This window comes from Trachurus trachurus (assembly GCF_905171665.1).
Source record: "Trachurus trachurus genome assembly, chromosome: 9".
NCBI lineage: Eukaryota > Metazoa > Chordata > Actinopteri > Carangiformes > Carangidae > Trachurus > Trachurus trachurus.
The window spans coordinates 16184020-16197269 of record NC_139895.1 but is presented as its reverse complement, the minus strand read 5'-3'; the positions used below and the strand labels follow the sequence as shown (position 1 = coordinate 16197269).

Here is a 13250-nt window from a genome sequence, read left to right as displayed (position 1 = left end):
CGGAGCAGCAGGTGTCACTGTAGAGTCACTGAGGCCCATGTGAGCACAAACCTGTAATGTTCTATACCAGAGAGAATTCAGATAGTCGTATGAATTATTATGTAATGTTTGACTCAACATTTACCACAACTATTGTTTTGTAACATGATATGATCCATTTTAAAAGGATATTGATTTGCGTCCATAATAATACTCATGAAATAATAAGGTAAAAAATCTATCAAAATATAAAAAGAAAATGTTTCAAATATTATATTATTTTTTGCATGATAAATAATTAAATTTAAGTAAAACATACTAATATTTTTTAAAAGTGCAACTCTCCAAGAAAAAAGTCTGCAAAATTATTGTCAGTATTTATATGATAATCCATTTAGAATCTCTTATTCATTTCAACACTGTTTATCATTTTTTATAAAGGAAATGACATTTTGCAATATGTGAAATTATTTATTTTTGAGGAATTGAACATGGGTGAGTAGGCCTGGCCTATAAACATACCATGGACTTTTGATAATAACATTTTGAATATTTGAATATTCAAGACACATCAAGTATTGCCTTCATATTAATCAGCATTTCCATTTCCATTTTTAAGATCAGACTGAGATAGCAGTCGTTATCATGGCATCTCTTCATACAATAAAGTGTTTAAATGCCAATATATCAGTTTATAACAGATTTATTATTAAGTCATCAATCATAAAATTAATTAATGATATTAATAATTTCAAATAACTTTAAAACAGATGATGTTAATAAAAACTGTTCCATTCTAACTCTGTGATTCTGAAGAAACTTGGTTCATTCACAGTAATGCTCGGTACGGTGGCCTACAGAGCTCAACACACTTCATCTTAAGGAAATAGGCCAAATGTAAATAGACAAAACCTATGAAAATATTATGTACAATATAATTGGTTTGACAACACGTGCTGTATACAACACAACAGCAGAGTTTGTATGTGACAAAAAAGCCAACTGGGATGCGTTTTTTTTTTTTTTTTTTTAATAAATGTTTTTATAATGTTTCTCAGTCACAAAGTATTTGTGGGTTTCCAGCTTGGAACATCACTTAATATATATTTTGTGCCTAAAAATGTATGATATTTTTGGAATTTGTTTGTGTTTTGCCTGTTTGCATTTGTTACTTCGCAGTGAGCTCTCAGTGCTTCAAGGCCTGGTGTCATCTTATCAACATTGTCTGAATAACAACATTTCATCCATTCACCTTTGCATTCGTGTCACCTCAATATGCAAATTAGTTGGTTTTTGACTTGTCACCAACTACAGTGTGTTGTAGGTCAAGCACAGTACTGCCATGGACAGGCATCATTCATTTCTACGTCACTTTTGCGAGGGAAGTCTTGCTAACTGCTGCTGCTGCTACAAGTAGCGTCTGTCAAGCGGCCTAAACTAGCAGGAAGAATTTTCACACCCCAAACCCTGAAGAGGTTTCAAAGAAGTCTTTGAATAAATGACCTCAATCCAACCGAATATCAGCACAAACAGCCCTGTCTAATTTTAGATGCCACTAACACTGAATGTTTGTCATTGGGTATTAGTGCATGCTGCTAGCTGCTGAGCAAACAAATGATCTCGCCGGGTTTGCTGAGGGAAACGTCAAATGAAGGGAAAAAGGTTGAGTGTTGCCAGGCCTGTTTTTATTCACAGATACAATACCTGCTGTGCTGTCACCTTTCAATCAAAAAATGAGTTCATTTCCATTCCTACTGTATACTGGTTTTCCAACAGCCCCAGACACGGGGAGCTTTATGTGTTTGTGTCCCAGTTCCCTCGGGGGAGCCCTGGAACATTTTCTGTTTACGGCTTTACTGTGATAACATTTTCCCCTCTGAATCACAGGCGGCTCTGTGTAGTGGTGCCACCTTTCCCCTGCCCACTAACAGGACACACTCTGTCAGTTGGCTACACCACCAGCTCCCACACTAAAGGCCCTTTGAAATACCAGTTTGTTTATTCTAGTGGACTAAATGTGCAGTGTGCAGTTTAAGACACCTCAGATTCACTTGAAGGAAAGGCAGCATCTGTGTTGATGGCTCTGGCCTCTGTCATCTTTTGAGAAATCGCCCTGTTTCTTCATTTGTATACTCGATGCGTTTTTCATGTACTCACAATGTCGATACAGTATCTCCTAACATTGTGCTTTACCTGGTGTCTTGTCCTTATGTGTCTTTATTTTAAGGCTTGGGTGTTATGGATGGAGACTCCACCCCTGCGCCCAACTTTATATTTGCAAAACTAAGTTTACCTCCCTTTTTGTTTTTCAGAGTAAACTAGGAAACACTCTCCACTGCAGCACAGATTGGTTTGTTAAAATCCTCGCACAAATAATCAATGAACTATCACGGTCAAAATGCTGTTCAAATGGTCTTCATTCAGCCCCTCATTTTGATAATGTCATAATTTTTTTAAATTTAGAAAATATTTCGAAATAAAGTCATACAATATATAGCCTACAACAAAATGTCCTAATATTATGAACTCAAAGTCATAATTCTATTTTCACAAATCTCCCTGTTTTGGCTCAGACAGAAAGAAATTTGTCTCTGGGCTGTAAACTTTTTTATTTCTGCTGTAAAGTTGAGCAATTTAACACGGGAATCTATAGGGATTTAGTAACTATTGGAAACACACTCCAGTGGTCATTAGAAGAACTGCAGTTTTTCTATGTTGCCTCATTTTATGGCCTCAAAGGATGTTACTTGTCTCATCATGGTTTCCAGCAGCATGTATAAAAGCAAGGTAAATGTTGGACTTATTGTTAGACAGAATTTCTATTCTGGTCATGTCCTCTGCTTTGTGTCTGTTATCTTTACCCTCACAGACGCACAAACATGGCTCCAGATGCAAATTTGTGTGTAATGTGAAGAAAAGCAAGGTGTGGCCTATGGAGTCTGGTCCATTGAGGATTTATGCTGTGATCACCAGCTGTGCCAGCTGTTGCACTTGAGTTTTTAATGCCCTAGTTTATTCAGTCATATAAAATAGGAGTCATTCGATTGAAGTGTGCTTTATCAAAGCTACAGTATTGGCTAAAAAGTGTTTTGAGAGGTCACACTGACAAATTCAAACACGTCCCGATGTTGCAGAGATATTGTGTCCATGAGAGTGGGATGCATGGAGAGACAGTCAACCAGAAAACAAAACGTCTGGGTCTGGCAGTTGCTGACATGGAGGCACAACAATAACTAACGACTCTGTTGATAATTAATCACCACTGATGATGACTGTAGCTGGAATGTCAGACATGACCATTGATCCGTTTAACAAACCCCAAAACCGTGAGTTTTGTTTCAGTTGCTCCAATTAAATAAAAGCAAAGTCACCAACTTAAAAATGACTTTATTGCATACCTCCACCTCTAGGGCTGTCTGTCAGCACCTGCAGCACACCTGCTCATGCCAGCCACACAATGCTCAGGTTATTGCTAGTATTGCTAGTACCGTGGCCAGTTATTGCTGCTCTGTGCTCCCTGCTGTCATCACTCCTATTAGATGCTGTGGAGGAATGTGCAGGCCAACCTTCCCTCTGCCCTGCTGCCTGCAGCTGCCAGCTCAAGTCATGGCTGCCTTTTGTATGTGGCTGCAGGACGGCCACACCTGCAGTCACCACATGCAGCACGAGTTTTCATTAACTTTTACTTGTACAGGGACTTTAAGTGTTTTGGGAATAATGAGAACCTGTCGACCTGAACCCTTGTTAAAAGACGTCAGAATAGCACTTATGGGAAGTCCTTCAATGAGAACTTTTTACACACACTAGTTTTTAAAGTGCAGAGCTTTTTTTTTTTTTTTTTAAAGGATAAGCTGATATTGATCAGCTCATTTCTCATAGGATATCTCTTTATGAGATAGCTATGGAAGAAACACCACAGCACCTTCATATCAGACTCTGTCACATTGCCTGCAGGCTGAATGAGCAAGAGTAGGCAAGACGGGCAAAGAGGGGGCTGAACTCAATTCATCAGTCGATCATTGTTCGAACCCTCACCTGGATGGTGATTGAAATAAAGAGGTCCAGGATGCATGTGGCCAGAAAGTGCTTCCTCTATGGCTGAGCTCATGCTACAGTGTGAGGACTCAACATCTCTCAACTCCACATCTGGAGGGAGCTCAGAGCAGAACCACCACTCATTCAAGTCGAAAGGAGCCTGTTGGTGGTTCGGTGAGTGCCTCCCTTTAGAGGTCTTGCAGGCATGTCCAACTGGGAGGAGACCTGGGGCAGATCTGGCTGAAGGGATTATGTATCCCCTTTGGCTGGGGAACACCTTGAGATCTACCAGGAGGAGCTAGAAAGAGTTGCCAGGAAGAACAATGTCTACTTGAACCTGCTGCCTATAACCTATGCAGAAGACAATGGATTGATGGATGAATAGACGCTGTAATGTCCAAATGCATCACTTTGTTGTTCATCTGCTGCCCTAATTTCTGCTGTCCTAAAGTACCAGATTTTGTCTGGCAGCAAAACCTAAACCATGAGTCAAAACAAACTGTTTCACTGATGGTCTTTTTTTTTTTTTTATAGGAGGGCAGACACCAAATCAATAAATTAGTCACCGGTCTCCATCTTCTTCCCATGATGCATTTTGATGTCATTTTTATGCTGCACCTGCACAAAGGAGTTTCCCGCACGACAGCAGAAGGACAGCTGCACACTGCCATACTGCATACACACTTCCTGTTTTTCCTTTTGGCGTGCTCTAACACTCTGATGACAGTGAGTTTCTCACCAAAAGGACTCTGTGGTGACCAAATGATGCCACACTGGGTCATTTGAGTGGACAGCACTGGGACTTTTAACTTCATGTATCACTCCACAGGTCTCCAATTAATTAATAGCATTACATGTTACCTGAGGTGACATGCAGACATGATGTCTTGCTTAGCAACAGTCCACTGTCAGTCCAGTTGCAGAACTATTTGTGTTGGCGTAACGGTCTCATACCTATGACCGAATCACAGACATGCTGATATTCAGAGCAACATCGCTCCCTCTCATCATGTGATGTTGGTTAAACAGTAGCAGGTTTGTTACAAGCATTTTCATAGAAGTTTCCTCATTAGAGGTTTTTTGCAGGACTTCTTATAAACACTTGAATTGCGGCTGACTCTTGACCTCCATGAATTTGGAAATGTTTGCCTGGCTGATAAACAATGGTTGGCACATGGCCAGGCATGAGGCTGCCAACTGGCAATCCCCCCCCCCACTCCCCTCTCCCTCCCCCTCCCGCCTTACCCTTCCATCAGTGTCTTACGCAGTGTGGCCAGTACACACATCCTGCCTTTGTGAGCCAGGAATGCTAAGAATCCAGACTCCTGCCCTTCTCCCTGCTGCTGCCCAACAAGGTGCTCTCACCCCACCTCCGCCTCATGCCCCGTGTCACCCCGGTGACCCCCCACTCCCGGCTTCCCAGTGGTTTTACAGCTCAGCCTGCCGGGTGTCTGGGAGGCTGCTTGCATAAGTCTGTGCACTGTGTGTGGGTTTTTTTTTTTTTTTTTTTTTGTAGCTCTGCGCTTTCTGTGCACACAGTATACATCACTGCTTCGCTCCGGAGCAACAACACCTGCTCTCAGGAAGTGAGCTGAGTGGAGTGAGACCAACTTTCACTAGTTTGGTTTCAACAACGCGTTCAGGTTTGATTAAGTTTTCAGGGTGGGCTGTGGAAGACTGAGGTTTTTGACCACTAGGAGTGCTAAGGAGCAATGATTTAAAAAAGTTGTGTTAGTACGGATGCATACAAGATTTCAGTCTAGACCTTTAATACAGTCTATGGTTTAGACATGAATATCGGTTCCAGTTTACAATGCACTTGAATCCCTTTTGAACATTAAAGGGACCATTAACCAACATCTACCAGCTGTAAAAAAAAAAAAATGGCAATGATGTCCATCCATAGGCTTTTTGTTTTTTATTGCTTACAAGAACGTCGGGATCTGGGGGATACAAGCTCAGCCGCTATAAACTAGCCAGTCTAAAAAAAATCAGTCAAAGGAAACTCAACATACTAATGAGTGTATTATAAATAGATTCATCAAAACCAACAGTCCAACAAAAATTTAATAGCACTACCGATAAAGATCAATAAGCACACACGGAAAATCAGTCAATGTCATTCAGGTATTCTCTCAGGTAGGATGTACGTACATTAATACAGTAATAACTACAGATTTTCATTTAACACTCTGTAACACTGGGGGTTCACAAGTCTGGTCTGACAGTTCTACCAGCGTCATATTAGTCATCAGTTTATGATTTATTTGTTTATTTCATCATCTATTTGGCTATGCTAATACAAATAGTTCCACAGCTGGACTGGTACTGGACTGTTGCTAAGCAGAACAAACATTTTCCAGACCTGACAATGTCATATGAGTGGACCTGGAGGTGTGTGCTGGCGTGTCCAGGCTTCTTTCCTTCCCTCCGTCCTCTTCTGACAAGCAGACATGATTTAATTCAAATGTTACAGCTGCGTTACCTTGGATACCGTGTAACCAAGCACTAACTATGAGATATAGAAATCACATAAAAAAATGTGCCCAACATACATGAAATGTTGCACAGTCCTGCAAACAACCTCATGATAATCCACTCATCAACAGTAGGTGGCAGTATTGGTGACAATAGCCAAGAAATGTAGCAATTTAAAGATGAAGAAGACGGTCGCTATCTAGCGGATGAGAATCTAAACTAAATTTCTCTCCCAAATATTGTTTGCAAATATTTTATTCATTCTTTTTTTTTTTCTATACCGCTTATCCTGCACTAGGGTCATGATGAAATGTAATGAAATCTAACACATTTATTATACCTCCGGGAGAGAATTACCACATGTAAACTTGGAGCCTTAATAATTTGGTGAGTGACCCCTTAGACCCCCTCATAGGGTCACACATATAGGCTACACTTAGTATACAGGCACACATTCATATTCACACACAGTCTCATGTCCATTTGTTATTCTTTGTTCCACAGTCTCTGCAGTATGTTTTGAAGGAGACGTGCAGCAGCCATATCAGATGTAACAAAGTACATTTCCTACGTTTCATGGCGGAGCGAGCCAAAGCTTAATGCAAGGACTTTCCTGCTCTCCAGCAAAACACTTTTTATGTGCCCCTGGGATGACAATGGGATTACTGAGGCTTTCCTACCATTACATGGGAACCTGAAGATAGGTCTGTGTTTCCTGGAATGCAGCCCATTAGGAAAGACATGGCAGGAACACAGGATGTCCTGAGCACAGTCCCACAGCACTTTGCCGTGGAAAAGGACTTGAGCCCGGCAGGTTGGAAGAGTCGTTCACAGGGATTTTCTCCACATCACCACTTCCCCTGTTAAAGACTCAACTAAGATTGAGTGGGATTCCCTACTCAGGTTTTCCATGACACCTGTCCTGCCATTTCACTCACTCTCTGAGTAGACCAGTGTAATACCTCTGGGTGTGTGTATGTGTGACCTTAAGTGCAATATATTTTAATCACTGTTTGGTTACCAGGAGACACACACCAGTTACTATTAATTATTAAAGATCTGCCTCTTGCATGGATTTGTTTTTTGCACCTTGATGTTTCTCTTTGAGGTCACATGTCCCGAGCTAAACAGTGGTCCGTCAGTGTTTGTCTGTCAGTATTTCACACCAGTATACCTGCCACTTCCTCCCTCCAGCTGTCTGGAGAGGAGAGTTAGTGATATCACAGCGGGGGCGGAGGCATGTGTGTCTATAAGTACAGGCCGTGCACAGGGAGACCTCTCTGTGAGGCAGAGCTGAGATGTGTTGAGGTGTGCTGACACCATGATACTGTAGATGAGCGGGTGACATCTCAGCGTGTGGACACCAAACTGTGGATACGTTTTGCATCCTGGGGCTGATCATCATTACTTATTCCCTCTAAGGACTCTGGACAGAGCAGCGTCTGAACAACACCTTTTTTTCTCTTTTTGCTGATCTGCTGCGATCAGGATGTTAAACCCTGTCACCTTACAACAGATCCTCTCCACCCTGTTCATGCTGACCAGCGCTGCACTGATGGTGAGTCTCTGCCTCTCCGTATGCACGTCTGTTTGTGAAGGTTCATGTTATTCAATCATTATGGCTAATGCTGGATGAGCTGCCGTCCATCCCGACCTAACCTCTGACCCTGACCCAGTCTGCAGAGGGTGAGTGTCCGGCCGAGTGCTCCTGTGCCCCCTCGCCTCTGCTGTGCCCGCTGGGCGTCAGCTTGGTGACGGATCACTGTGGCTGCTGTAAAGTGTGTGCAAAGCAGTTCAACGAGGACTGCAGCGCCACGGAGCCCTGCGATCACATCAAGGGGCTACGCTGCCATCTTGGGGCTGGAGGAGATCCCAGGAGAGGACTCTGTCGAGGTGAGGGTGACAAAAAGGCCGAGCAGAGGCAGGTGTTGAGAGTGAGGCGATAAAACAAAACAGCTAAGACTTCCAATCACATATCAGTAGAGAAGATACTGTACATCTAGTGAAAGTAAATCCTGCAGGTAATGACAAAAAGTGAATAAAACTGAAAAGTATAAAAGCCCCTCCACGAAAAAGTTTGTTTGCATTTTCCTATTTTCATTGGTGAACTGATGTAACTATATATAATATAATATAATATAATATAATATAATATAATATAATATAATATAATATAATATAATATAATAGATATCACATCACATCATACTTTTATGACCATATCTTTCAAAGAAGATGAAAGGATAAGAACCAGTTTAATTAAAGCACAAAAAATAGTGAGGTGCCGCTCAGCTTATGGAGAAAGTTGTATGTAATCTGGGTAATGCAGGGTTATTTTACAGAACACTAATCTTTGTATTCTTGTAAGGTGTACAGGGACCAATTCATAAAATGTGCTATTAAACTTTATTGGAGGTAGGTGGTAGGACTGATAGGGCCTGAAAGGAATGACAGCATGTTTCTACCTTTGCTGCACAAATGTGGTCTACTCTCTGCAATATAAAGTCTGGTGCATGCTTTTGCTTAAAAATTTAATTGTGAATTATTCTCCAGAGAACGATGATCCTACAACAGCTGCGATGTGTTTACAAATGCAGATTTTCCACCGTGTCCTTTTCTGAGGTTCAAAGGTCGGTCCTGACAGGTCTGTTTCCTGTTTTGTGTGTGCATGTTGACAGCTGAGGCCCAGGGTTTGCCCTGTGAGTTCAGCGGGCAGGTGTACCAGCACGGCGAGGACTTTCAGCCCAACTGCCAACACCAGTGTACCTGTATGGACGGGGTGGTGGGCTGCATGCCCCTCTGCCCCCACAAAGTGCCCCTACCCAACTGGCGCTGCTCGTGGCCTCGGCTGGCCCGGCCTGAGGGCGGCTGCTGCGAAGAGTGGGTGTGCGACGATGACAACCACATCAGTGAGGAGCCAGATGAGCCAACACACTCCTCCCTCCCAGAGAACCAGCCCCTCCCCAACCACATCAGTGACCTGGTGCAGCCCCCGCCTCGGCCCCCAGCTGTTAGCAGAGGGACCATGTTCAAAGGTAACCAATGCGTCCTCTTAGCCATGCATTTCCTGATGCTCAGCGCTGACACTAGATGTGGCCTGAATCAAAATAAACACAACATTTTCCACAGGAAGATTCAGTTGTATGATTAAACAAATCCCACAGAGAGCTGCTCCAGAATCCACTTCAGACAGAGAGGTTCAAAGTCTGTGTGTGTGTGTTTGTGTGTGTGTTAATCATAGACTAATTCAGTACATTCAAGTTTTAGCATTTGTATTTAAAATTAGGAACTTAAAGGTCCCATTCAGTATAAAGGTAGTTGTCCATGTGTGATATGAGTAAATCAGGTCTAGGTTCTATATTTTAACCTGAAAAAACTTGAGATTGAGATTGCCTTTATTGTCATTGAAAAAAAAGAGCTTCCTGTAACTTTGTGGTGTTATAACAAAGCAGTCTTGCCCCAAAGTTGATATTTTGTCCTAAGGGACGTAGCCTAATGGTCATAGTGAGCATTACGTTTTTATTTCCAAACACTTTTATCGAAACTTTGACCTGGTTGTGTTAGAGATGTTAGGAGATCAGAGACCCCTGCTCTGACAGCATTTGACAGCCTGTATATGGTCTTGAGTCTAAACTGAATATTGTGTGCAGGGATGGTGATGCCACTGAAGAAACACAGTAGCTTACAAAGAGAATAAGGTGGAATTAAAGTAGATGGTGCAGATGCAGAAGTCACTCTGTTGGTGGTTGGTGCTGGTGAAATGTCAGTCATTTACCACTCAACTCCAGTTCAACTCAACCTGGATACATTTAAAGGGAGTTCTCTTCAGGGCTCGTGAGTGTGCTTAGTTCATATAACTATAAACTGCGCTCCTGATTTTGAACAGTGCAAAATCTTTAGGATTCATCCCTTAAGATAGTTCCATGACAATGTGTCGTGGAGTTGTCCGACAACCAACAATCAAGCACCGGGAAAAAGTTGCATTGCAAAAGTAAAATTGTATGGATGAGAAATGTTCAGAAATGTCATTGTTTGATTGTAATACATTGTCTCTCTTTGTCTCTATCACAGAGATGGTGTCCCTCCCCATGTCCGAGCTACTACTCGAATCCAGCTGTTTTTCACAAACCACTGCATGGACCGAATGCTCCACCACATGTGGGATGGGCATTTCAAGTCGCGTGACCAATAACAACCAAGACTGTCGGCTGGTCAGGGAAACCAGACTGTGCCAGGTCCAACAATGTGAGCTGCGGCTTCCTGTAGCTACCAAGGTATGTTAAGAATCATGCCCATTAGGAAATGAAAGAGTTTTGGAGATAAACATTTGCAGCAGGATTTTAAGGGGTATTACATTACAAAACAGTCTAGCTGTCTAGAACCGGCTTTGAGATGATTGTGTTTGCCAACTCTCTGAATCTTCTTAGTTAATGTCACTTTTCCTAAATGAATAAACTGATAAAATAATCACTGATGAAAATTTCTGTCCGTGTCACACAGAAGGGTAAGAAGTGTCAGCGAACAGTGAGACCCCAACAACCGGTCAGCATCACCTTCGCTGGATGCTCCACAGCACCGCGGTACCGTCCTCGCACCTGTGGGACCTGCACTGATGGCCGCTGCTGCACGCCCTCCCTCTCCCGCACCGTGCGCCTACATTTCCACTGCCCCGACGGAGAGGGTTTCTACAGAAATGCCATGTGGATACAGCGCTGCGCCTGTAGCACAAGCTGCCGTGCGCACAGCCGGGCCCCCCCCAGCCCCTCAGTCAGTCTCCACAATGACATCCACACCTTCAGGCACTGAGGATGACTCATGATGCACAGACTCTGCACCTATCCTTCCTGTAACCTCCCTGTCGGCCAGCTGGATGGGGACCTCTGAGTTCCTGTCCCCCCCCCCCCCTGTCCCAACTCCCAACCCCAACAAACACAATTTCTAGCACTTTAAGCTTCCTGCCGCAATGATGTCAGTTGATGCCCACACTACACGGGTGTTACCGCTCTAGTACCAGGGCAGCAGTGAGGACGACACACAGTTGTGTTGCTGTGTTAGACTGTTGGCAGAGACTTTGTTTCTTTTTTATTTATTTGTAACTTTGTGTAATCTCCACAAACAGCAACGTGACCGTCTGTCATGATGAAGAGAGAAGATTGTTTATACGAGAAGAAGGAAGTGATGCGTGTCCATGCGTTTTTTAGTCTAATGCATTTTGAATTAGTGATGAGATGACACAAGACATTCATCACTGAGTATGAATAACGACTGTGTGTTTATTATGGCCTGTCTGATTATGTGTGTGTGTGTGTGTTGGTGTGTGCATGTGTGTGTGTGTATGTAAATGTGAAGAATTACATTTTACCCATTATGCTCCAGTATATCGATTTAAACATTAAAGTGTATAGACTTCACTATCGATTGTGGAGTGGTAAACTCAAGGAAGACCTCATTTTTTCGGGGTGAGATTTTATTTTAGTTGATTGTAGTGGGTCGGGTAGGGGGGGGGCACCCGGATGCAGGCACAGTTTGGCCAATTAATTTGAAGGCACCTCATGCAGCACAGGCGTATCGGCTTCACTCTTGTGCACCTGTATGCACAAAATCATGGGGCTTTAGTTCAGATTTGACTGTCAGGATACTGAAGGGGAGCAAACAAGGCACTGGAATTTGTATGTAGATCTACTTTGACCTCCACCTGAACTCTGATATCATCACAGGTGAACCACCGCAACATCAGCTGCACCTGTGCTCCATGAGCCTCTTTCTGTGCCTGAATCCAAGTGTCACTCCCCCTCCACCACATCACGTATATGTGCCCTTCAGATTGTACATACAATGCTTTATTTTCAAGGGAGGAAACAATGCTATAAGACATACCTGTCTGTCAGATGCTTTTGTCTTTCAACTCCTGTTCATCTAATAAAAACCTATCAACCTGTGATGTGTCTTATTTTGTGGATAATGTTGTTATACTTCAAATCTCAAAAGTCTTCACCCATATGCATACTGATTTCATTTTTCCCCCTATTTTTTTCTATTCCTACAACAGTGTTTCTCTACTATTGGACTGCTGTAGTATATGGGAATGCGTAGAAATATAGAAAAATTAGTTTTAATAGTATTGATATGCTCACCTATGTGGATTGACAATTACAACCTTAGTTGACCATATTAGCATACTAATATCCGCTAACTAGCACAAACCCAAAAGTACAATGGAGGCTGATGGGAATGTCATTATCCCAAAAACACACTGTCTGCGTTGTGTCTGCGTCGGCGACTGACGTCACAGAGAGACGTTTGCAGGTTACTGGAATGTTGGACTTTATCCTCTCTTCATTCTTAGTTCATTTCTGATTTATCTTTGACAGAAAACGTCTGTAAATTGCCACTGTCTGAACTTATTTATATCTTTTCATGTCTGCGTTATATTCCTAGACAGAGAAGTGTCATTTTTATGTAATGTTGCTGGTATGATGATGATGATATATCAACATCAACAGGTCTTGTCTTTGTCTGCCTTGGCTGGGAGATGCACCAGATGTGAAAAATAGAGCCAAGGTAAAAAAATTACTTCAATTCATCTTGAGGGAGACGTGAGTGTCTGAATCAAATTTCATGGCAACTCATAGTTGTGGAAACAATCAAAAATGTTAACTTCCTGGCTGTACTATGGAAAAGTCAGGGGATCAGCAAAGTCAGTAGCCTTCATCCTGTGGAGAACGTGCTTCTCCGCACAGAAATTGACAGCGTTTATT

The 13250-nt window shown here is 42.5% G+C and overlaps 2 protein-coding genes across 2 annotated transcripts in view; one reads left to right on the top strand and one right to left on the bottom strand.

The window, feature by feature from the left end:
- ehmt1a (euchromatic histone-lysine N-methyltransferase 1a) overlaps positions 1–13250 on the bottom strand; it is a 130745-nt gene that overhangs the window by 99310 nt on the left and 18185 nt on the right. The window lies entirely within an intron of this gene.
- Positions 7787–12397, top strand: ccn1l2 (cellular communication network factor 1, like 2). The gene is made up of 5 exons (XM_083979403.1): positions 7787–8050; positions 8169–8385; positions 9171–9527; positions 10564–10766; positions 10993–12397. Exons 1-5 carry the CDS (start codon positions 7982–7984, stop codon positions 11296–11298), a joined length of 1152 nt encoding a protein of 383 aa, XP_083835529.1. The 5' UTR covers positions 7787–7981; the 3' UTR covers positions 11299–12397.